Here is a 26,987-nt window from a genome sequence, read left to right on the forward strand (position 1 = left end):
GGTGATCCCGGCATGTAACAGCTTAGTGCCCTATCTTGGCGAATCACCTTATGTGACGGACCTCGTATCCTTTTATGTGGCAGATCTCAGGATGATCAAAGGCGTGTCACTGTATGTGTATCCTGCCTTCAGCTGTACGATGTATATAATAAGCCGGTGGATCTTTTTATGTCTTTTCTCCTTTTTGATCCTCCTTTCAGGGAATATCCCCAGCCTGGTCCTTGTGATATCATTGCGGATGTTATCATATATATAAGAAATGATTCGTAGATTATTAATAGAACCACAAGATCAAAACTCATGTCAGTTCATCAAGATCAATAACGGAAGAATACCTGAATCTATAACACGACGGAATGAATATAATCGAAAGCGTCTCGGGTTGATGGATCTTCTAAGACAAGACATGGCTTCAATCTCTATGCTCGATGGGGGAGAATGTAGAATATGTAAAGTGTTTGTCCTTAGGACCATAACCCCTTTATTTATAGTAAAATATAACAAGTGTAATTACTATTATACCCATCATAAAATTAGATAATTACAACCATATATCTACACACAATTAAGCCCATACCCTTATGTAATGTCATCTCAACATGCTTATTTCCAACTGGTCCTACTTTAATGGAGATCAAACAATAATATATCAGAATTGAGATAAACAAAAACTTTATTAACTCAATAAACATAATTTATCAAATACAAGCACCACAAGCATGTAGTCCCACTATACTCAAATTTCATCAAATATTACAACACCCATACAAGCACTGTGCTCATGAAAGACCTTAGGTGGTAATCCTTTAGTGACCGAATCCGCTAACATGAAATTAGTCAAAATGCGCTCTATTAATAGTTGACCATTCTAAATTTTTTCTCTAACTACCAGATAGTTGATGTTTATATGTTTATTACTGGTAGAACTTCGATTGTTATTTGAAAACATGACTATCGATTTATTGTCATAGTACATCTTAAGTGGTCTTTACCATTCATAATACGCAGCCTAGTGAAAACATTTCGCAACCATAATGCATGACTGGATGCCTCATAGCACGTTATGTATTTTTCTGCCATGGTAAAGTAATGAGCTTTTGCTTAGCACTTTTCAAGGAAACAGCTCCTCCAGCCAATAGATAAACGTAACCAAAAGTGGATTTGAGAGTATCTTGACATCCAGCATGATCAGAATCACTGTACCTAATGACCTCCAACTGATCTGATTTTCTATATGCGAGAATGTGGTTCTTTGTCCTCTATAAGTAGCGCAATACCTTTTGACTGCTTTCTAATGATCCAGACCCGAATTGCTCAAATATATACCTATCATTCCAACTATGAACACAATATCTAGACGCTTACATACTTGGGCATACATAAGACTCCCTAAAACATATTAATAAGGACAAATTTTTCATTTTCTTAAGCTCAAAATCATCCTTAAGACACTGTTTAAGACTAAACTTGTCTTCTTTAGCCAAAAGGGTATTACCTGATTTACATCCTTCCATTCCAAATTTCTTAAGTCCTTTCTCTATATAACATTTTTGTGATAATCCAAGAATGTCTTATCCTGGTGTATTTCGATCCTTAATACAAAAGAGGTATCATCAAGATCTTTCATTTCAAAATGTCTTGATAGAAATTTCTTAGTCTCATGCAGTAGAGTTAAGTCATTACTAGCAAGCAATATGTCATCGGCATATAAAACTAGAAAAATGCATTTAGTCCCACTAATCATCAGCCAAATTCATATCAAACTCATATGAGACAACAATTTGGTGAAATTTGTGATACCATTAATAGGATGCTTGCTTGAGCCCATAAATAGATTTTTTTTTAATTTGGAAACCATTTCTTTGGATCACGTTTCAGGTTGCACCATATAGATAGTTTTATCAATGTCACCGTTGAAAAACGCAATCTTAACATCAATTTGATGAAGCTCAAGACCAAATTATGCCGTTAATGTCATTATAATTCTAAAAAATTCTTTCGAAGAAATTATGAAAAATCACATATTAATACTAACCTCTTTCTTGTGTAAATAAGGCAAAATTTGATAAAATAATTGCCAAAAGTGTATATATAATACAAAACATCGTGAATAAAATGAACAAATTTAAGTACTTCAAAAGGTATACAACAACAACAATAAAGCCTTAGTCCTGAAATGATTCGGGATCAGCTAACATGAACCATCATATAAAACCGTGTAATCAAGTCGTGTCAGCAACACAAATTCTCTCTCTCCACTTTGTCCTATCCACTACCATATTCTCCTCAATCCCTAATAAACTCATATCACTCTCGATCACCCTCCTCCAAGTTTGCTTAGGTCTTCCCCTACCTCTCACCACTACATCCCTTTACCACTCTTCAGTCCTCCTAACCGGCGCATCAAGCGCTCTTCGTCTCACATGGCCAGACCACCTTAGAACGGTTTTCCCTCAGTTTATTTCAATAGATGTAACACCTACTTTTGTCCTAATTATTTCATTACTCATCCGATCCTTTCTCGTATAACCACACATCCATCTTAACATACGTATCTCCGCCACCATGTTATGAATGTGACAGTGTTTCACTGTCCAACACTCTATACCATATAACAATGTTGGTCTAATTGCCATGCGGTAGAATTTTCCTTTCAATCTATTAGGCATGTCGGGATCACAAAGGAAACCCGTAGCACTCTTCCACTTCGCCCAACCAGATTTAATCTTATGAACAACATCTCCATCTACTTATCCATCTTTTTGGATAATAAATTCTAAATACCGGAAGCAATCCGATGCCTGAACAACTCTCCCATCTAGGGTGATTGTCCATGCCTCCCTACTTCAATCTATTAGGCATGTCGGGGTCACAAAGGAAACCCGTAACACTCTTCCACTTCGCCCAACCAGATTTAATCCTATGAGCAACATCTCCATCTACTTCTCCATCCTTTTGGGTAATAGATTCTAAATACCGGAAGCAATCTGATGCCTGAACAACTCTCTCATTTAGGGTGATTGTTCATGCCTCCATACTCCTATCGTCACTAAACCTACACTCCAAATATTCTGTCTTACTTCGACTCAACTTCCTCTCCACCCTTTCTTTCGTCTCATCAACCAACACAATATCATCTGCAAACAACATGCACCATGGTATACTATCTTGAAGTGAACTCGTTAGTTCATCCATAACGATGACAAAAAGAAATGAGCTTAGTGCGGAATCTTAATGCACTCTAATCCTTGTAGGAAATTCTTCAGTCTTCCCAATATTGGTACATACACTCGTGCATGCTCCCTCATGTCAATATATTTCTGCGAAATGTCTTTCCTTATATATTTGACACATTGATCTTCTGAAGCCACAATAAACATGCCTTTAACCACCTACATTCCACTAATTTCTCTTGTTTACAAGCTTTTGATTTGATGATATGTAACAATTAAATTTGAAACTTTTATTTGAAATTTAAAATAAATAGTAATAACAGAATGTGATTATTTCATTATAAATCATGAACTGATTCAAAAAAGAAAAACTTACGGACTTGTTAAAATTAGAACATACCCTGATATTACCGGATTAAAATTTCATAAAATTCATAACAGCATTTCAATTTTAATCATAATTGACTGTACATAAATATAAAAACAATGAAAACAAAAGAGTCATAGAAAGCTGGTATTTAGAAACTAAGACCAGTAAAATTGATCTATTCTGTTATGCAAAAAATGGTGCAAAATAACCAACCTCCTTGAGGGTAGATGAAAAGCTATCCCTTTCTGTCTACATAGATACAGCAAACAAACAAAAGAATTGATTGGAAAGCTACATATGTGATCTTACATTTTTACATTTTCTTCCTCCTTGATTATATCCAATGCCGTTGCTTCTGCCATAAGCCGTTGATGCTTGCATTTAAGTTCCGCCAACTCTTTTTTAAGCTTTGTTATCTGCAATGCATCAACTCATGTTTATATGAATTTATGCATTTAAATGCACACTTTTTGACACTATTATGCCCATTTTCACATACCTTCATATCATCTTCTTCTTTCCTCCTCTCATATTCCCGACACCTGAAAAGTTGTAATATGGAATTTTGATGAGTATAATCTGCAAATATAGTATGCAACTAACCTATAGCTAATATGAGAAAACGGAGAAATTCCACACATAAAATAAGTTCCTAAATACTTACGTTTCTTTGAGTTTCCTGTTTTCTTTCACCACATTTGAAGCTTCCTGGATGACAGGCTATAAAAAGGCAAAATAAAATAAAATAATGATAGAGTAGCAATCCGTCTCCCAGTAGAAGATTATAGCAAGCAATACGAGTGAACTTAATCCGTATCTGAATTACACAAACTCAAACTGTCCTACTACAAACTAATGGTAGGACACAAGCGGACAAGTTTTTAAGACATCACTAAAACCGTCTCTCAACTCTACATTTCACTAGTATTTATTTAAGGTAAAACAAAGGCAAAGAAGGAGTCTTTGTGCGTGCACGCACATGACCTTGTAGGGCAGTGACAATGAGCATGAATGCATGTGTTTTTGCTTGAACTTGTATCAATTGTATATACACTTCACTTGACCAATAATTGCACTTGAACTTCATGTTCATTACGCATACCTCTGTTTCCAAACCGTGCTCTGCATCAACTGAGTTGACCCCAATGCTTGCCTGCCTCTTCAAATTCTCACCTTCCATCGAATCGTTACGCTCTTTCCTTTTTGTAGATAATCCTGTCCCAATATGAGGGTGTTATTTCTATGTAGAGATGAGTAATTCCAGTAAGATAAACAGTGGACTCTTACAGAAGCATGTGACCAAATAATGACAACAAGTTGACTTTATAAATTTCCAGAGTGAAAACAAGTTGACTTTATAAATTTCCAGAGTGAAAGACTACCTCTAACTATATGCCCCTTTACCGCACTCTTTACATGGACATGGTATCCAAGTAAACCACAATGATAATCCCTGCCAAAGTCCAATAATTTAGATCTATAAATTAACAGGTACCTCCACTAACTGAATTAAAAGAAACTAATTCAATTCCATTGATTTTGAATAAACATAAGAAAAAATTAATTATAAAAGATGGCTTCTAAATACCAATTGAATGAATATCTCAAAAAGTGGAGGTGGGAGGTCATCCATTTTACACCCAACCTCTTTCATATTTATAATAGTATAGTAAATAATCTACTAGTCCCTACATTTTTACCTAAGACACTGTTTAGTCCTCGTATTTTAATAATACATTATAAATTATAATATCCTTAACTTGTATTCTATTCAACAGTTTAATCCTTATAAAGAGACTAAACTGTTTAATAATTCAAATGTTTGAGGGACTGAACTGTTTGAATAGAACAAAAGTTAAGGACTTTATAATGTATTATTAAAATACGAGGACTAAATAATGTGTTAGTTAAAAATGTAGGGACCAATAAATTATTTATCCTAATAAATAAATAAAATAAGGCTTATATTAACCAAAATCTATCAATTTCAAAAATTAGTTTAAACTGAATAATAGTCAGCTCCAGCCAAATTAATCCAGAGAACAATTGCTGAGAAATTAATGCAAGACTTTTTCTTTTTTTTCCTTTCAGTCTTTAACAATTACCAGTATTCCCATGTCATTTCCTTCAATCGAGCTTCAAGCTTCTGGAAAAGGGAAGTTCTCTCAAACCCTTGTTTGTTATGTGTGGGTGCAACAAAATTTGCTTCAAGAACACCTAAAACAGCATTAAATCAATTTTCAACATATTCACCTAAAAATCATCAAAAAGTAATAGCAATAAGACTTGTTTATGCAGCTTCTCACCAGCCACCCCTCTACCCCTATTGCGCGAATAGCTCACAACTGGCCAAAATGGCTGAAAAAGAGAGGAAGGAGGCAAATGTCAGAAGTAAATAAACGAGCTCAAAGCCCCGTAAATAATATGTATGACTATTGATAATACAAGTCATCTCAACAAGAAATGTTGTCAAGGATCCATTCTTTTAATTCCATGACATCACAATGACTCTCACGTGAGGTAGTCCCTTGGCAATTCTATGCCATTTCATTTTTCAAAATCCAAGGACCTTTTGCTTAATGATTCCACCCATTTCCGCACTTATCAACTCGGAACGATAAGACTGTTCTTTCTTAATACTAGAAATATTGTGTTAAAAAGAGTTTTATACAATGATAAAAAAAAATCCAGAACAAAAGCCTACAGCCACTGTATAATATTCTGCCAACCTCGAAAAGCATGCAAATATGCTAGAGGGTAGAAACAAGACACTTAGAAGGGTTATATAGAACTTGATTTGATTTGCATAAACTTGACAAAGAAGGCTAGAGGAGAAAAGAAAAATAACATAACAAAGAAAAGGAACCTCACCAGTATTAAGCGATTTTTATGGTAGACACTGAAACCATGGATATTTACACGTGGAGCTTCTTTCATAAACCCAATTGTAGTTATGACCTGACCCTGCATAATTAAAACAGAAAATCACACTGAGATGTGAACATTACTTTGTACAGCATATCACTGAATCTGTTGAGGAAGATTCAAAAGGCCATAGAATCATAGTTGTTAAATCGAGATTCGACTCATGACTCAAAATCCTCATTTTGTGAATCGGGACTCGTAAGATTCGGATCAAAGATAAAATATTAATCATGTTTAACTTCAATATTAGTGTAAAAATGCAATTTTAATATCAAAATAGAAATTATATCAAGTTATCAACAAAGCACTTAAGTTAAAATTCAAATCTAATGCAATCCTAATAAAACTAATTGCCAAAGCATTCTTCATCATCAAAAGAATCATCATCTTCTTCTTCCTCCATAACCACACTTTCCAATTCCTTTTCTCCTCCATCTTCTCCATTACTATCCAATGTTAAATCTTCAATCTCCTCATCTTCAAGAGCATGCTCCTTCTCCTTGTTCTTTCTAACATACTTCATGTTGACATAGTGTCCTTTCTAACATCGTAAGAAGGAAAGTTGAAGAGAACAAAAAAAAAACAGACAAGGAAAGTTGAAGAGAACGAAAAGTAGAAGGAAGGAAATAGAAGAGAACGAAAAGAAACAGAGAAAGACAAGGAAAGACTAAATTGTACGACTCTGTATAATTTTGAGTCTCGAATCGTACGACTCTACGATTCTAACAGCAGTGCATAGAATATGTTCAAACATAGAGAAAGGGAAACTTGTATAAACAAACCCACTTTAAAGGACAGAATCAAGCACTAACAACACAATGTTTCATTTAAATTATCATCCATAATCAACACAAAAACTCATTTATTGAAGTAACAAAACAAGTCTAAATTGTACATAGTATCTGTTTGATTTGGTTTCTTCTTATGCAAAGGAAAAAGGTGATGAGGTTTAGAAAAACTATTTAGACAATGCTTTTAATTTTTGTTGGTTGCACATCCAAGTGATTCGTGATTGACATAGCATGAAGGGAACCTTGATTAATTCATATAATGATAATATAATATTTCATTCAAGTTAAGACATTAGCTGAATAAGTAAAATTCTGCGAACGATTAATATAACCTCTTTAACTCCACCACATTGAGGTATGTACAAGATGAATTCTGAAAACTTGAGATCATTGGCAAGATTGTGATGCTCGACAAGTCGTCCACGCAATATTATTCTGAAAGTTTCAGGTAGTCGCAAGTACAATATAGACAAATACACCTACAAAGCATAAAAAATAAATAACATTAGTCACATGCACGGGTGCAATTACATGCATGATATTGAAGCACACGTGGATACATAAGCATAGGAGCATTATTAAGTTGTCACTGTAACTTACTCGGAGGGAATAATGCAATCGGTTAGCTATATGCTGTTCATTATCTTCCCTCCAAGTAGTATACCTTGTCACCACTTTTTTTATATCCCCGCTGATATGAATATCCTGCAACAAAGCCAGCGATAAACCAACTCATTGAGAATAATACTACTAAAATGAGAGGGGAAAACAAAGAGACTGGAATCTGTTTCAAGTTTCAACCTCAGGATCTCTTTCAAAGTCCAGTTCTGCATTTCCATCGTCACTGAGCCACAAATTGTAGATAATAACTTTTGTGCCATGTGGTCCAATGTCATCAAACTGCAATCAGATGGAGTTTACAAAAATAGCAGGTATGGGTGAAACCAGAAAATCATACTAAATTGCATATAATCGAAGACTAAACCAAGGAACTGCAACGTTTGTTCACCTCTTTGTTTCAATTGAGATTCATTGCATCCTTTTTCTTTCGTTCTTTTCCTTTTATTTGTGCTTGAATTGAAATAAAAATGGTGCCCACGTGGTGATTTCGTATGAATGTTAATGGCTAAAAGCCCATAGGTTGCATGCCACTTTGTTTGACATTAGGATTAGGATGGACGCAATGTCTAGGTGTTATAACCTGTTAATATATTGTGATATTGCGTGGTGTGTTTTATTTTTCGTATTTGTGCTTTGTGTTTGCTGCCTTTTTTGCGTGCGCTTTGGTTTGGCGTTTGGCTTCTTGTAACTGCCTTGCCACCATGATTTTGCCAGTTACTAGCAGTTAACAGTTACTTGTTTTGTGTGCAGTTATGTTTGTAATGCGCAAACTAAGTAATGAAAAATTGCACGAACAAAAGTTAAGTTCCTTTTCACCAAAAAAGATACAGAGATCCGAGGTTCTCTAACTATTAGCGAACACAAGTACCAAAGGCAAAAAGTCTAAGAAGAATACACCTAATTTATATTGGAGTCTTCTCACCAATCAACCTATAACTCGATCAGAGTCTTTAGTCTTTGAGCCATAACAACTTGGTATCAAAGCGAAACATTATGGGTGGTCTTCACGAATTACCTCAATGGTTTGAGGCCTTCATGGCCATGTATCGGGAGGACAGTGCTAGGGATCGGGCAAAGCACGAGGCTACACAACAATAATTGACTCGACAGTTGAATGATTTGCCAAGGGAACAGCAACGTGAATTGGTGAACCACTAGTGGACGGAATTCCAGACTGAAATGCAGTGGGCACCCAATACGCTCAGATGCAATTGGTTGAGCAACGTGATTATTTCTTTCAGCATTAGGGAAGTCTAGAAGAAGAAAAGGTGGCTGCTCATTTTGATAAAAATCACAGGTATGGGGCAATTTTATGCTAGTTTTTATGGCTTTAAATTATATGTATTGATTCACCAATTCCTGATTTTTCTCTCTAGTTTGCTGTTATGATTGTTCGCCTATTTTCTTCTACATTATACCCCTCCAGCTGGTGAAGGAATTTCCTATTAAAATTCCATTCCCAGCTTGGATACAATCTTCTCAAATATTGGAGTTCTTATATTAAGCACCTGGTCTTCCAATTCGCTGGCCCCACTTAATATTTATGTTAGAGTATAAGTCAATGTAATTGTTAGAGTATAAGTCAACATAATTAATGAATAACATGCCTAAGGCTGCTGAAGGGATGTTGGGGCATGCTTAGGCTGCTAGTAGGGTCAGTATGTCTCCTTGACTGTAGGAGTAATATCAGGAGCTACTACTTGTATATATATCTGTGTATTGTTCCCAAGTAAAATATATTCATGTAGGCTCTTAATCTACATAGTATCCCATGTATTCTAGTGTATTACATGGTCTTTTACAATTTAAAATAATGGGCCCTCTTATAATAATGCGTCGGTCCATATTAGACATGTCAAAATATGTATAGGAGGTCCTCCATTTGACATGCTCTTAATAATTTTCCCAAATATTGAGCTACTTAGCCTCTTAGTGAGAATGTCAGCAAGTTGTCCTAGTGTTGGCACGTGAAGCACATATCAAACCATTGTCTAATTATTCCTTGATGAAATGGGTTGTGGGATTGCTTTTTGGTGACTTGTTATCACACTACAGTTTCATGCTCTTAATCTTTAGGGCGTTTGTTATGAGGGATAAATAGGGTGGGATAGAGATAAAAAATCCAAAGTTCATCTATCTCATGTTTGTTTTGGAGATAGGGTGAGGAGATAAAGGAGGGATAAGAGTCTTATTCTTCAAATCTTATACCTAGGGGGTGGTATAAGGAGGTGGGATAATGTCCTACAATTTTAATGAGATGGAAAAGTCCATCTTAGGGATAATTAGTAAAATGTATTCTTTTATCCTTATCCCTATCCCACAAAACAAACATGGAATAATAATTCCAACTATCCTATTTTTATCTTGTCATGGAACCGTTTTAGCTAAAAGCTCGAGCTAAAAGTTAAAGGTCCACTTCATATTAATAGCTGACACACCCCCACATGCGAAAGCACACTTGGGCTTGAAGCGTGACAACACAGGCCCATATTACCATGTCCTGCAAATAACTCAACAAATGGGGCTGCCAGGAATCGAACCCAGGACCACTTGGGTACACTGGCTCTGATACCATGACATGGAACCGTTTTAGCTAAAAGCTCGAGCTTAAAAGTTAAAGTCCACTTCATATTAATAGCTGACACACCCCCACACGCGAAAGCACACTTGGGCTTGAAGCGTGACAACACAGGCCCATATTACCATGTCCTGCAAATAACTCAACAAATGAGGCTGCCAGGAATTGTCATGGAACCGTTTGAACTAAATCTTATCCTAATATTTTATCCTTATTCCTATCCCAACATTTATCCTTAACCCTATTCCCATCAAATACCAAACGCCCTCTAAGTCTTCAAGAATACTTTTCAACCAAAGCAATTCAACATTTATACTTTTCAACACTAGAATGTGCTACTACCCCTTATTTTTTGTTTCTCCATGTCACATTGATCGTGCATAGTGTAAGCTTCAACTATCACATTTTATTTCTCTTGAACAAGATCCATCTTACATGTATTCCCGGGGCGTTTGGTACAAGGGATAAATGTGGTGGGATAGGGATAAATAATGCAAGACTCCTTTATCACATATTTGTTTTAGAGATAGGGTAGGGAGATTAGGGAGGAATAAGAGCCTTATCCCTCAATCTTATACCCAAAGGGGGTGGTATAAGGGGACGGGATAAGCTCCTACAATTTTAATATGATGGAAAAGTCCATCTTATCCTTCAAGTCAATGTCATGTAACTTAAGTAGGCATAATATAGTAAAACGTATTATTTTATCCCTATACCAAACATGGAATAATAATTCTCAACTATCTTATTTTTATCTTTATCCAAATCTTTTATCCTCCAACCTTTAACCCTATCACATCAAATAACAAACACCCCCTCAAGGTATTGCAAATTTTGTGTTGCTTGCAAGTGCACTTATCTAGGATTACGCATAACTAATTAAGCTTATTGCATAAGTTATATCTATTGACTAGAAGATCTTCCTCTACTTTTCCTAGCTTAAGGCCCAGCTCTATTGGTGTACTACCGGTTTGCATACAACTTTACCTGTCTACTTAAGTATGTTGGGATATAAAAAAAAACCCTTTTCTAAAGTGTGCCACCTCAATTCCCAAAAAATACTATAGTTTTTCCCAAAGTTTTGATGTCAAAATCTTATCATCCCCTGTTAGTATAATGTCATCAACTATAACTCCCCAAGTGCATGAAATACTGTCTCATACTATAAGTCTAAACTCCTTTCAAAAAAAAAAAAGTCTAAACTATTTGACCTATTTTACTTCAAGTCTATTTTCTCTATTGTCAATGTAGTGGCAAGAAAACTACAATCACATTGAATTTGTTGAAGACTGGGTGAAAATGGTCCAATAATAAATGGTAAAAAGAAAACGAGGAAATGAAAGACCTTCAAGAAGTGTCCTCGTTGCTATGAATCTAGACGACAGTTGATTTTATGATGAGGAGGCATTTCGTTGATAGCTGCTTTTTAAAATAAAATAAAAAGGGAAGATTAGCACAGGGGCTTGTTCTGCAACCAGCAGAAGTCGGATCAGCTCCTTTTGAATCTATACACAAGAAAGGAAAAAGAACTACCAAACTTTTTTCACTTGACCTGTCTAAGACTTCTGATTACCAAGGCCCTAAACTAGAGCATGGGCAAGATCTGTCTAAGCGACCATCATGGCGACCCTCACACTCTATAGGAGAAATTTGAGGCCATTATGACCTTCTAGGGGACAAAGCAACATTCAAGCTAAGAGAGAAAGCGAATAAGCAGCCAACAAAGCAAGCAAAATGATAGGAATGTCCAATTAGAAGAACTTTCTAGAGATTTTGCTGGCAATCAACTTCCCTCCTAAACGGAAGCTTTGGATCCGTTGGGTTCGTTAAGCCTGTCGAGATTTTTTTTCCATCGGTGGAACAGATATGGAGGACAAAGTTGGTCAAGCTTCACTCCATTTGGAGGGTGATATGATATCAACAACTGGTTTCATCAAGTTTGAGAAGTATAGACCATAATTGAGTTGGAAGGACTTCAAGTTGAATTCCAAACTACTATGCGGTCGGTCCCCCTATCAGGAGCAACAAGGTCAGAGAATTATCAAAGGTCTGAATCAGGCTTAGTAGAGACGACTATTAGGGAAGCTTTGAATAGTTGATCCTTATTGAGACCACAAACTCTTTAAATAGGAATAGATTGCAAAATTTCCAGCAAATCTAGAAAGTCAGAAAAGCAACACTACAGATTCAAAATAGATTTATGTTTAAGTTCCCAGTACATCAAACCAGCTCCTACAGCCATGAGTGTTCATATAAACTTGTTTCAAAGGAATGATCTTAACTGAACACATCTTAGGATATTTGCTGGCAGTTTGGAACTCCTTTTCAAACAAGTGGAAATTATTCAGAACTGGGTTTATACTAATCCATAAATACCTTTTCCTTAAGATGTTTGTGGGGAAATTCAGGAAATGAGAATCAAAAGATCCATTATGAAGTACGTTGAAAGGAGGTACCCTTGATCAGTCTGAAGGTGACATTAAGAGCACACACATAAAGGGGGGGAAAAGGAATTTTCATCGCAATATCTCCTTGGCCTCAGAGTCAAAAGACCATAGCACTAATAGAACTCACCTTTCTATTCAATTATTGATAATTATTGTTATTATCATTTTCAAATGGAGCCGACCCTCAGATAGGAAAAACCCACGAGTGACAGGAGCTGTACCTTCTAAATGAGCCATTCCTTGAATGGTTGACATGAGTTGAACAACGTTCAAGCTCTCAAGTCAACCCAATCTACTTTAGAACATTAAAGGCAATCTCTATTAGAAAATGCTCCAAGACTAAATACAATGTGCATGCTCAAACCCTAAGTTTTGAAGAGAACTTGGAGTCTTGATTCCAAAAAAAGTGTCAGGGGAACTTTGATTTCTATGTGCATCAATAATATACATATATACATAAATAAACACATGATTATATGCATATGCTAAAATAGAATATAAGTTGCCTTAAATTAAAGTGCTCCTATGTTCTTGCTAAGATAAATTATACGGGTAATAAACTAAATAAAATGAAAATCCTCAACATTTAATAAAATGAATATCTGAAGGAGTAGACAGTGTAAGATGATAAATGATGGGTGACTGAGAAGGGGAAAGAAAGAACTGAGAAGAGGGAAAAAGATTCTTTACTTGTTGCAGAAGCTCTGCTTCTGTTGTATATGGAGACCACTGTAACAGCATGGAAAGATTAGACATATAGTGCTCCTTCCCAGAGCGAGGATGAATTTCTAATTTGTCACTTACGCTATTAAACTCATAATCTACCTGCAAACAGAACAGACTCTTCAAGTATTAGCTCTAGAAGTGAAAATGCACCACTAGAACACAAAAACAGCAACTTCTGCTCCACTAAAACAATATAAAATCATATTCATCAATATTAGGTGAATATAGCGTTATTCATCAAATCAGCTACTAATTCCTTAAATTGGCTCGAGAGTCACATCACAAGGTTATGGCATGTGCAAGACCGATAGAAACAAGTATAAAAAACAAACAGATACAAATCACAGAAAGGAAACAGATGCAATGCAGAAATGGGAGAAATCCCCAAATCTAACCAGAACCCAAGTTCTTCTCTACTCAAAGAGTAGAGACAACGAGCCAAATAATAATTCTATCCCTTCGCTCCTCACACTCCACTTGAAATACCCTACAAAATACTGAATTAACCCTAAAATAGAGGGCAGCTCACCACTTCTATATGACTCAAAAATAACTAATTATGCCCTCTAACTCATTATCACATTCTCTAGCGATACTCCCCCGTAAAGGTTTTGTCCTTAAGGTGGGAGTCAAAAGGACTTCTTTTGTTGAATGCAGACCCATCCTTTTGAGAGGCACCCTTCCAATCCAGTAGTCTTCCATGGAATCAACCATTAGAACACTGCGTCCCTTTTAGGCAATAGAACATTTGGAGCTACCAAATCACAATTGTCCCAATCTTTACAGTAGAGTTGTCCAAATAGTTCCAAAAGGAAAGATAAAATAATTTGGTTAGCATAGCATCCAAAAAAGAAAAGCTAACTTCTGTAGCAATTTGCCAAAACCGACTATCTAATAGGGAAAAAAAAGAATGGAACTTTGGCTGAAAAAATCGTGATGTTTCTCCAAGCATGAAACCTGGTCTTTGTCAACTAAAGGAAGCAAAGAGTAAGCGTACTCCCAACATAATTGGTACAGCTTTGTTGTTAAAATGCTCAAAATTTCCTAACCTTGCTGATATCTCATTCATAACCCATAACTCAATCATATCTGATACCATAGCCAGCTTTCCCATCTCATCATTCACAAATCCAACCAAAACTTGCTCCCTTATTTCCACAAGGGTGCAATTTTGTGTAATACTAATTTGGTACCAGATCTTCAATTTACATCTCAACATTAAATTCTTCATAGTCACAAACCTCCACAGTAATGGACATTTTGGAAACAAATTGCAAAGTTGAATTATCAACATACTAAGACCCAAAAATCCCCGTATGATGATCATTAACAGCCTCTACCTTCCTATAATTATCACCCGTAAGAGAATAAACATCCTATCCTTTATGGTGAAAGCTTCAAACTTCAAGAGAATTATCAAGAACAATGTCTCTCAAGAGAAACAGCAACTGAAAATCTCAAATACAAGACTCATGAATAGAACTCTTAGTTTGAGAGAACAATATCAGGTAAGATGTATGACCAATAGCTTTATATTTTTTTCTGTTGTATTTCCAGTTGAAATGGACTGTGCCCAAATTAATGTCAGTAAAAGTATAATCTTATGACTAATCAACCTCTGCTTCCTCATTGAAATCCCTTTCAAAACGTTGAAGCTTGAGCAGAAAACTAAAATCAAGCAAACAATTGGTCTCTCCAACCCAAAATAGCATTGGCCGTTGTCTTACCCACCACTACTAACTGCGTGTCTAATTTCAGCTGTCCCAATTTTAGCCATCTATCTCCCATTGCTGGACATGTTCCCTCTTACTCATTGCAGCTTCAAATAAAAAGTTCATAATTCATCTTGAACATTGATTCGTGTCCCTTGAAATAGAAGATCAAATAGTAGGCCTTGCACAGTTCTCCTCTTATCTCTATCAGACCCAACTCCTTCACTATATGAATTACCATCTCGCATTCAAAAAGTTCGTAAATAACGCCAGCTCCCATTAACTTCCCTCTTCATGGTCGTTCCCCACCAAAATTAATTGTAATTTCAGTAATATCCTTGAACAGTATCAGTAAATAAGGGCTTCCCCGAAAATTGTGATGCGACAAAAAGAATTTCCATGGTAGTTAAAAAGAAACTTACAGAACTCCCTTCCATCGCAACACTAATTCTTCCACCTGTGCTAACCTCAAGTTTCCTTTTGCGAACTGATAATGAAGTTTATAAAGGCAAATATCTCATCTTCTACTGAACCTAAGTTTCCATGTGTAGAATGTTGATGAAGAATTTGGCACAATCATGGACAATTAGATTTATTAGGAAAATAATCCCTTTATCGGGTCTAAGGACTTGGCCTGTATCCACATAAATTGAGGTCCATGTGGCCTTATTAGCTCAAGGCACATAATGGTTCCCCCCTCATGCACAACACCGTCTCTCTTGTTTTGCGAGAGCAGGAATCTCCTTTCCGACGCAGAGATGGGTACAAATTATGGTTTCAGAATCTTGTAGTCTCGCCCAAATTTTCCATGCTTCAAATCTGGCTTTAGAGGTCCTAATGAAACAGTGGATTGTAACTCTTCCTCTCGATTTTCTTCATCTTTCGAATCTTAAGAATCCATAATAATACTCGGGTGATTTCCTCATCTAGGGTGATAACAGTGAGAAACCAACACTTGCGCTCGACAGTAAGTGTGTTCTGCTTTTCAACAGCATTGTTCTCAACTAGAGATGAAACAGAGAAAGAGAGAAGAATAATCTCTATATTCTCGTGTAATGAGTAGAATACAACCATATATATATATATATATATATATATATATATATATATATATATACATGATACTTGCTATACAAGGTAAGAGTATAAATTATATTTATACTAATTCCTATAATCAAGGAGCTAATTACTCTATAACAGCAGTGTAACAGCTATATGAATCTGTAACAAGAGATTCAGATAGCCTGGAGTTCCAACTGACCGAGTTTCTTCTCCTAAAGATCAATTGGGCTTATAATACCTCAGTTGCTAATTCGTGGGTCTCCATAATGGATCCGGCAGGTCAAAACAATAGATATAAATCACAGAAAGGAAACAAAGAAAGATGAACTGATATTATTGAATGAATATATGAAACCCAACATAAAGTAACAGATATAATAGAAAAGGGAGAAATCCCCAACTCCATCCAGAACATGCCTACAAGAGTAGAGGGCAACGAGCCAAACCACAACTCTATTCCTGCACTCATCATACTCTCCACTTAATAGAAGCACCAACATACCTGAATTACCCCTAACATAGAGCACCTCTCACTACCCCTATACGGCATAAAATAACTAACTATACCCTTTAACTCATTGTCACATTCTCTATCAAAGGCACACTTCATGCACTTGCCACATTGAAAATGAAACAAAATCTAAACAGTTCCAATAAACAAGTAGACACAGACTGCTTATTGAAATACAAATGGCAAGAATCAGAAATTAAATTGATGCATAATGTGTAATGAAACTCACCATGGGCACTACAATCCTGTCATAGCCTGTTCGTGATAAAAATGTATAAGAGAGAAGGCCAATGCTTTGAGTCAAGGTGCTGTTCATTTAACAAACCAATAAGGTAAGAAGCTTAAGTGGCCTCACATTGCACAACAATACCAAATACCAATACAAGAAAACTTGAGCACAATTTCTCATTGATCTGTCCACAGAAATATGCTTATTTGATTGGCATCGGACCACCAATTTATCTAAACTATCAAACAAGTTGTCCAGCAAAGCAACAAAGCAATCTCGGCAATGAGAGATAATAATAATATCAGATTTCATACCAAAAACAATGTTAAATTTCAGAGTCACAAAATTTTCTTGCATAAAACATTCCACAAGACAGTAAAATCTAGCCATGCAAGGTCTTACAATTTGCTTCTCAGCTTGAACATAGAAAATCAAGCACATGATGAAAGAAGCATTAAAAAGTTTCTGTTGTTACTTTTTCAAAGATCAATCTAGAACATTAGCCCCTAAAAACCTTAAATTCAAAGCAACATTCCAAAAACTCAACGAAGTACTGACACACAATCACACTGAACAATGGAAGACAGTGTTCTATTAACCCAGAAGCATAATGCATAAAGATAGCAAACAAATAAATAAATAACAAGAACACCACCTTGTCCCATAAAATTAAAAGACAATAGATATGCAGGCATCATAATGCACTCAGATTATCCATAAAGCCAGAAAGAAAGAAAGAAACCAAACAAATATAAAACAAGTTATTATGACAAAAAAAAAAAAAATCTAGGCAAAAAGTTAACTTCTGAATTTGTTTTACAGAAGACAAAGAGAAATTGCTCACAAGGAATGAGTAAAAAATTGAATACGAGGAACATTCATAAAAGGTAACAATAACTATAAGAAAATGCCCTTAAGTTTTTGCCATCCAAATTTCCTCTCATTAAATATAAATAGTAAGAGGAATGAAGATAAGTAAAAAGATATTGGCACAATTCTGGAAGCTATAAACACTCATATAGATAGCAATTGTCAACAACTAAACTCAAGTCAAAAAACAGCATGAGATTTCAGTATTGCAGCCCAACCTATTGTGTAAATGGCGACTGAAGACAACCACATCTGCCCCAAGTCGCATGGTGCTGGTCTTAAAGCCATTACCATCTGAAAGACCAATAATTAGTCCATAAATACGAAAAATGATAACATAACTTGCAGATCATGAAAAAGATCCTTACATTGTCCTATAGTTGATTTAGATTTTTTATCTGAATATCCAAAACTCATACAATGTCGCATTGCTTCGGGATCCATTCCGCCACCGTCATCTGGATGCAAGTTCGAATTTTGGACCAAGATTTAGGTATTTTCTTATGTATATAAATTTTATATCAATAAAAAGAATCTAAATGATAAAACTTCAAATACCTTGGATTAACAATGCTGGACTTCCATCTCTTGGATTTGAAATTTTATCTACAATGACAAAAGTGGCTCCATTTTGGATCTATTTAATACAAAGAATAGGAAAATGGATAGCAATGCCATGAGCAACGATATCCACATACAAAAAGATAAAAGACTATAATACACTTAAGCAGACATATTGTAGCCGAATTATGTACGAGGCCTTAAATGCAATTAAACCTGTCTGATTAAATCTAAGGGCATCACAATATCCATCAAAGGAAAAAACAACTCGTCATATGCAAAGCTCATCAAAGGAAAAAACAACTCGTCATATGCAAAGCCCACCAAATAAATTCATTGTAGAACTTATAAATCTAGAAATCACAATACATGAGTTCGATGTTACAGTGGCAACTAATGTTCCAAAAGCAACCCAAGAATTGTAAATAAGGGAACAAAACTATTTGATAATGTCACAAAAATGCTGCTGGTGAGAAACAAGAAGTGTAAATCAGCTCACAGCTTCTGTTCTATAACATATGACAAAGACTAGAGAGATATTGGAAATGCATGCATTGCAAAATCTTTAAACGTGTAAACTATTGTTTCATTTACTTTAGGATATAAACCCTTGAATTTAGTATGCTCCTTAATATAACTTCTTTTTTTTTTTTTTTTTGGTTTGAAGTTACCTCATCAACTGCATTATCAAGCAATTCTGCTATTGCTGCAAACATGGTGTATAAGATAGTAATTAATACACCGATAGCAAGTTAAATTCATCAGCAAAAAGTACATAAAATCGAACAAACATTTAACATTACATACCACCGAAGGCCCATTGATGTGAAGTGGCATTTGAATGAAGAAACATAGGGTGGACATGCAGATAGTTTTTTCCATCTGTAATCCCCAGAAGTAAAATAAACTTTTTTATACTTTCAAGAGAAAAAAAGATATGAAATGAAACAATAGATCAAGCATAACATTCGCAAGTTCCTATGAATTGGACAAGCACTATCATTGGGAAAGAAATAAATAAAACTCAAAATTCCATATGGTTTTTCAATACTACATTAATTGCTGTAAAACCAATTATTTTGATGATCCTTAAGATTGCAAACAAACCAAACTGCTCAGAAGCTATTTGGACATCATATTGTTAAATACCCATTCAATGAATTGCCTATTAATTCCTGAACTTATCACTTAATGCAAAAAAGCATTAAACCTTCAATATGGCTGATTACAAAGCAAAGTTTTTGGTAAGAAGTTGCTAGCAATTGCTTTGGATATAATAAATTTCCATCAAAGATCAATATTTCTTTCTACTAATATCCTAATATATGCTATAATTTTTCCACAGTATGTTGCATAGCATAAAATAAAAATTACAAATATTACATCACCAGCGATTATGTAAGGATCATTTATGACCCAACAAAAGAATACAGGAACTAACTGTGACCAAATTGAAATTCAAGAACCAAATGTGCATATTGAGCCATGTTTAGGGACCAAACTATGAATTTTGCCAAAATCTTCTAAAAATGCAAATTTTATATCAGAAGTCATTGCTAGAGTTAAGCTTTAGCCATGCTTCAAGCCAATTCTACAAAGCATCCTCAACACGCCATTAGTTTAGTTCAATGGACTTGCATCATAATATTTTCAATCATTTCAAACATAAATGGGGAGGACATACTTTGAAGGGTGGCCTTGGAAGCAAGAGTGTCAGTGTAGTTCCCAGCTTTCCAAAATTGACGACAAAGTGGTGCTGGACATATAGTTGTTTCAGAACACACACCAGTGTCATCCACATGAGATTGTCCTTGCTCTAATATGCTCGAGGCACTATTTTCTTCAAATTCTTGTCTTTCAGGTTGGATCATGGACCTTTGATGCTTGGCTAGTGAGACATTCTCAATATTTTTCGTCTGAAGCCCACCCTCTGCCTCCAATTTAACAACGTCCATTTCACCTTCTCCAATCCTAGTATCACTACATAAGTACAACATCGCGATGAACAATAAATCATAGATTATTATCTAGTATCACTACATAAGTACAACATCGCGATGAACAATAAATCATAGATTATTATTTTTAGATATAAAAGGGCGGCCCGGTCGCACTACGCGTCCCCGCTGAGCGAGGGTCCGGGGAGGGGTCCCACCACAAGGGTGTACTGGGGGCAAGCCTTCCCCTGCCAATTTATTTTTAGATATAAAGCAAAATTAAAATCTAAGAAATATGCGAGAAGATGAAGTAACATTATCGTATTTAAAATTAGTGAAACAATTTGTAACCATTGAAACAATGAACCATAGAACCCAATATTGAACCCAAGAAAGACTTATGATATAACCATATCTCAATGCATACTTGGTACTTAATTGAATCTTCATACCAAGATAACTGGACTACTTAAATCATTTGCCTTAAAAGTAACCAAGAACGTGAAAAAGAAAAATAAAATCATATTCTTAATAGGAAAAAATTGGGGTTAATTGCATTGATGGTCATTAAAGTTTGGAGTTCGTTTCAAAAAAGTCATTGAACTTCATTTCGTTTAAATAAAAGTCATTGAACTTTCTTTTTATTTCAATAGTCATTCCAGCAATGTAAGAGAGAAAAATCACCAAAATAGTAACATGACTACATATGATTGACTTCTACCTATGACATGACAATTACATGACGACAAAAAAAAATATATATATTTATTATTCACATAATTCAACTACTTGATACTATCATGTGGCAGCCAAAAATTTGTTTTTTAAGCCAAAAAAATAGGGAAAATTACACAGAAATTCATCTTTTAAAAACAATTTACAACTATGAGAAGTCATAATTTTGGATTATGTCAAATTAGTAAAATCAATACTTTTAATATATTTTAAGGATTAGAATTTATAAATTAGAAGTCAAGAATATATTTTTTAGGGTTTATGATTTATGAATTGGAGTCTAAATTTTTTAAATTATTATGTAAAATCATAATATATAGAGAATAATGACATATATAAGAATTAAGTTTGATGATATGACTTAGTTATAATTTTGTATTTAATTATGATATTCATGTATTTGACCCCAAAAAAAATATCTTTTAGGCCTAATACATCACTAGCTCCCTGAACTTGTCCATAAAAATATATTCGCTCCCTAAACTTTGCAAGTGTCTCACCAACTCCCTAAACTTGTTTATTCTGTAACAACTAAATATAAAAGTCATAATACTAACTCTCAATCTTCATCCGTTCGATCTCTCAAACTTGCAAAACTAACGCTTATAATAGGTTGAAAGATAGGAGAAAAGAAAAAATTACGTCTTGAATAGATGAAGATGTATTTTTTAAATTTAGGTTTAATAGGTTTTTACATTTAGTTGTTACGGAATAAGCAAGTTTAGGGAGTTGGTGAGACATTTATAAAGTTTCAGGGAGCTAATCTACATTTATGAACAAGTTCATGAGTTGGTGATACGAAATAATCAAGTTCAAAGAGCTGGTGAAACACTTGAAAAATTTAGGGAGTCAATCTAATTTTATGAACAAGTTCAGGGACCCGGTGATGTATTAGGCCTATTTTTTTTTGCTGTCATGTGGGGATGTTGCCACGTGGCTGCCGTGTTATACGTAACAGAATTGTTTCCAACATAGCTGTCACGTTATTATTCCAGTAACTTTATTGCCCGAAATGGTTAGAATGACATTATTGAAATAAAAAAACAAAGCTCAATGATTTTATTAAAACAATTCAGTGACTTTTAGTGACTTTTTGAAACTGACCTTAAACTTCAATGATCATGGATACAATTTACTTGAAATCTTTTACATAACTAAGTAAATTAATATGCCTACGATAAAATAAAATAGAATAATACTTGAATTAAGTAAACTAAATAAGAGTAATTTAGAAAATAGGGATACGAGCCAAATTTGATCCTTACATTTTTAGTGAAGGACAGATTTGGCCCTAACGTACGAAATGGTCCAAATTCAACCCTAACCTTTCCAAGTAAGATAAATTTTAACACTACGTTACCGAATATTTGAAAAGGCTGATTTGACTGTTATTTAACTGTCACATTGGACCTTCCAAACATCAATTACGTCTAAGATATTTAATGTCTCACTAACAGAGTTAAAAAAAAAAACTATTAAAATGCTAACAACTAAGTTTGACACATACAAATTAATCACAATTTTTTTTAAGGTGTTTAAAATATTTACTGTGTTACTAATATAATTACAAATAACCAATAACAAATGTACGAAACTGCTTCAATTTATCGACAAACTTGCTTAGAAGGTCTTGTGTGACAGTAAATAAGAGCCAAAGTAACTTTTTCAAATTTTTGGTAATGTATGGCTAAAATGGATCTTGCTTGAAAACATAAAGTTTAATTTGTAATATATAAGGTAATTATTTTTCTATATGGTTGTCATGTAACTTTTTAGTAATTCAGTAATTTTTTTTTATGTTTGAATTGAGGAGAATGACTTTATTGAAATAAAACTAAAAGGTCAACACTTTATTGAAACAAAATAAATTTAAATTACCTTTTTGAAATAGACCCCAAACTTCAGTCTTCAATGACCATAAATGCAATTTACTCAAGAAACTCAACACCACTATTCTTGAAGAACTTGGAGTCGGGCCTTCTTTTCACGGTATTAAGGGTACGAAAATAATAGAAAAAATTGGATTCAATTGCCAACCGAAATTGAAGATATTTCATCAAAACAAAAGTTATTATTAACTTTTGGGATGATATATCAAAATAGCTTCAAAATTTTTGGAGAAAAGCTAATTTAACATCCATTTGCAGTTCCAATATTTATGAAATAGCACAATTGAAGGTCTTACTAACAAAAATTGACACATCAAAGATTAATGACATTAACCCCTCTAAATCTAGGTGCCACATCATACTTCTACTCAATCCACGTGGCATAGTCCAGAAAAGAAGCAAATGCAAAGCACGCGACTTCATTAACATGGTTATTAAAGGCGCAGGGGGGGGGGGGGGGGGGCCTGGAGCCTTGGCACAAGGCGCAACTTAAAGCGTGCGCCCGAGCGACTCGAGGCGCACAAAAAAAAATCATAAATTCATAATACTAGTCACAAATAGTCAAATACCAACAATAAAACCATAAAGTGCATGTGTAGTAAAAACTTTCGATCTTTGTCTGTTTCTGTTTTTCTTTTATTTTCTGAACTTAAAAAACCCTAAAATACCCTAACCCTAAAACACCCTCAAAACCCTCAGCCCTAAAATACCCTAAATTACCCTAAGGTAGCCAAGGCGCCTTACTGACTAAGGCGCTAAGGCTGGAGCCTTAGCTGAGGCGCGCCTCAGGTGCGCCTGAGACACGCCTTTAAGAGCATCTCCAACACTAACTAGCTATTTGACTCTCTACAATAATATAAAATATTAGTTCTGCCAAATTTATGTTTTGCTCCAACCATGCTAGCTATTTGACTCTCTATTTGATTATTTTATCATTCAAAGTGATTAAATTTAAAGAAAAAAAGAAAAAGTAGAAAAAAGATATAAAGAGTAAAGAGAAAGAATGAATAAAAAATAGAAATAGCTAGCCAAAGAGACTAGCCAAATTTAGCTAGTGAAAATGGCTAGCTATTTATTTTAAAGAGCCATATCATCTTTTTGGAGTGGTTACACTCTAAATGGCTAGCTAAATTTGACAATTTCAAAACCCTTCAAAAAACGCAATTTCCACCTCTGATGTGGCATCAAGTTATGAAGGGATTAACTTAACAACTATCAAATGTATCAATTTCTGTTAATAAAACATTTAATTGTGTCATTTGATAAATGTTGAAACAGAAATTTTAGGCATAATGCATATTTACACCCTTAAACTTGTCAAGTTTTGCCTATTGACATCCTGAACTTCTAAAATAACATATCACACACTTATAGTTGGTTTTAAAAACCTATCACATACCTATAGTTAGTTTTAAAAAACCTGTCACATACCTGTAGTTGGCTCATTCAAACCTCTTACACACAAAATCGTTGACCTATCATCTTCGACATACAGAACGAACTCACGCGCTTTTCTTTTTTCTATAGCACGCACATGCCATCTCATTTGTTAACCAACGATTTTGTATGTAGGAAGTAGGAATAAGCCAACTATAGGTTTGTGATAAGTTATTTCAAAAATTCTAGGTGCTAATAAGCAAAATTTGCTAAATTTAAGAATGTAAATAAGCATTAAGCCGGAATTTTACTATTTTATGTAAAAACTAAATTAACTTTAATAAGGGCCTTGTGTGGAAGGAAGTTAGCAGAGTTAGGAAGGAAGTTAGAGCATCTCTAACAGCATCTTAAATTGATGCTTAAGTTAAAATTTGAGGAGAGAGAATGAAAAATCAGATCCAACAGCCTCTTAGTAGCTTCTCAAATCACTAAGAGTCACTCATTAATAAAGAGTCTCTCTCCACCTCTTAGTGACTCTTTAATTCATTTTTTATTAATAATTTTTTATTAAGGAGTCTCACTCCTCTCACTATTAGTAAATATAACAATTAATAATTTTAATGATAAAAATATAACAATTAATAATTTTAATGATAAAATAATAAATAAAGAGTGAGTATGAAAAGTATTGTTGGAGATGATAGTCAATTATTTATATTATTTTTTTTAGTATACTAAGAGTCTTGGAGATACTCAAGTGTGAACATTTTGCTTAAATTAAAGGCTAATATTCCTCCAGCCCCCTTAACTTATTCAAATTGGTCATTTTACCCCCTCAACTTATCGAATGTCCTATTTACCCCCTTAACTTATAAAAGTGGTATTTCTCACCCCCTCAACATGTTCATTTATCCCCCCAACTCATGGAATATCCTATTTACCCCCTTAACTTCATAAAAGTGGTATTTCTCACCCCCTCAACTTGTTCATGTACCCCCTCCCCAACTCATAGAATGTCCTATTTACCCCCTTAACTCCATAAAAGTGGTATTTCTCACCCCTTATAATCCGTCATTGAGATCTAAATTGATACATTTTTTAAACGTTAAACCTATATTGGTGCTATTTTGTACGTGGAACCTAAATTGATACTTCTTCAAAATCATAGGCCTATTTTGGTACCTTTTCCCTACATATAATGTCTTTGTCTATATTAATGTTCTTATTTTTTTATCAAAAAAAAAAAATTCTTGTTATTTGTATTTTTTATTCATTCTTTCTCTTTTCAACTTTTTTTTGCTACTTAAATTTTGATTATCTAATTATTGTAATACAATATTATTATAATAAACACATGAAGGATCGATATAATTATCAAATTAAAAAAATATATTTTCAAACTCATTTGAGTAGGTGTTATTAATTTTGTACTATGAAGGGATAAGAAATACCACTTTTATGGAGTTAACTGGGTAAATATGATCATTAGATGTGAGAAATACTATTTTGGACAAGTTAGTGGAAAATACTATTTCTATTGAGTTAAGGGGGTAAATTGTACATTCTATAAGTTGGATGGGTAAAATGAACAATTTGAATAAGTTAAGGGGGCTGGAGGAGCATTAGCTCTAAATTAAATCTAAAGTTTTAACTTCGAATTGGGGATCACCGGAAAAAATGAAAACATTTTAACAGGAACTAACCTTTTAACTATCATTTCCATCGTTTCATCTCCTCCACCTCTCCCTCCCTTAACCTTCCAACTCTGAAATAAAGGTTAACTCTTATTTTATTAACCTCTTCCAAACCTTTCACTAAATCAAAAAGACATTTACATGCAAGAATAGCAGAGAGAATGCATGCAAGCCCTTACCTTTTTCTTGAACAAGCAATTTGCCAAAACAAATTTTGGTTTTGGTTCAGCTTCAAGGAAGAACCAAGTCCCAGCTCTTGGAACTCAGACTGCTTGTAGCTCACCACAATGGATTACATCTGATAAACACACTCAAACCCGCACAAGAAATGAGCAAAGGAGGGAAATACCAAATATAAAAATGAAAATCAAGAATATATTTACAGGTTGTTTTAATTTTCCACCGAGATCTACACTATATGACTCCTTGGGATTCCAACTCTTTTATAAGCCCACTCACTGAAAACTGAAAACACTTGGATAACTCCAAAAAAGAGAAACCGCTATTGTATGAGTTGGAGAAGCCTGTTTTAGGTTTAATGGGCTTAGATTGGGCAATAATTGGTTAAGCCCAGAACTTTTCGTATGAGTTACCCTATCTATTTTTGACAAAACTAAATGTTAAAATTTCAAAAAATCAGTGTTAAACTATGGAAGTTTTCAAGTTTTATAAGATCAAATTATTATGTTCAATGGCGTTTCCAAAAAAAAATTGTTATATCAATGGGAGTGATAAATTTTCTAGTTTTACTGTTCTTAAATATCAAATGAGGAATTTTA

General features: G+C 34.5%; 1 protein-coding gene across 3 annotated transcripts; it reads right to left on the minus strand.

Moving 5' to 3' along the window:
• Window positions 1-3,690: 3,690 nt before the first annotated feature.
• LOC136230174 (protein MICRORCHIDIA 6-like) lies at window positions 3,691-26,609 on the minus strand. 3 transcript variants are annotated; one of them, XM_066019141.1, is made up of 21 exons: window positions 26,388-26,609; window positions 26,218-26,279; window positions 20,261-20,556; window positions 19,384-19,458; window positions 19,248-19,282; window positions 18,574-18,652; window positions 18,384-18,473; window positions 18,234-18,309; window positions 17,146-17,224; window positions 13,596-13,730; window positions 8,061-8,159; window positions 7,860-7,964; window positions 7,592-7,738; window positions 6,415-6,507; window positions 5,850-5,901; window positions 5,649-5,760; window positions 4,926-4,996; window positions 4,646-4,758; window positions 4,208-4,263; window positions 4,043-4,085; window positions 3,691-3,959 (listed from the first exon to the last, which is right to left on the minus strand). In XM_066019141.1, the coding sequence occupies exons 2-21, from the start codon at window positions 26,235-26,237 to the stop codon at window positions 3,849-3,851; spliced, it is 1,887 nt and encodes a 628-aa protein (XP_065875213.1). In that variant the 5' UTR covers window positions 26,238-26,279; window positions 26,388-26,609; the 3' UTR covers window positions 3,691-3,848. The 3 variants fall into 3 exon arrangements, with proteins under 3 accessions (XP_065875213.1, XP_065875231.1, XP_065875223.1); XM_066019159.1 differs by lacking the exon at window positions 19,248-19,282 and having other exon boundaries at window positions 18,574-18,621; XM_066019151.1 differs by lacking the exons at window positions 26,218-26,279; window positions 26,388-26,609 and adding an exon at window positions 23,127-23,147.
• Window positions 26,610-26,987: the final 378 nt, after the last annotated feature.

The sequence above is a fragment of the Euphorbia lathyris genome, chromosome 1 (genome assembly GCF_963576675.1).
Source record: "Euphorbia lathyris chromosome 1, ddEupLath1.1, whole genome shotgun sequence".
NCBI classification, from domain to species: Eukaryota; Viridiplantae; Streptophyta; class Magnoliopsida; order Malpighiales; family Euphorbiaceae; genus Euphorbia; species Euphorbia lathyris.

Bases quoted from the DNA above. Each gene is read 5' to 3' on its own strand.
- LOC136230174 (XM_066019141.1), bottom strand. From the start codon at position 26,237: ATGGAAATGATAGTTAAAAG. The intron at 13,731-17,145 runs GTGAGTTTCATT...TTCTGTTTGCAG, and splicing joins ACAGGATTGTAGTGCCCATG to GTAGATTATGAGTTTAATAG. The intron at 5,761-5,849 runs GTGAGAAGCTGC...ATGCTGTTTTAG, and splicing joins TAGGGGTAGAGGGGTGGCTG to GTGTTCTTGAAGCAAATTTT.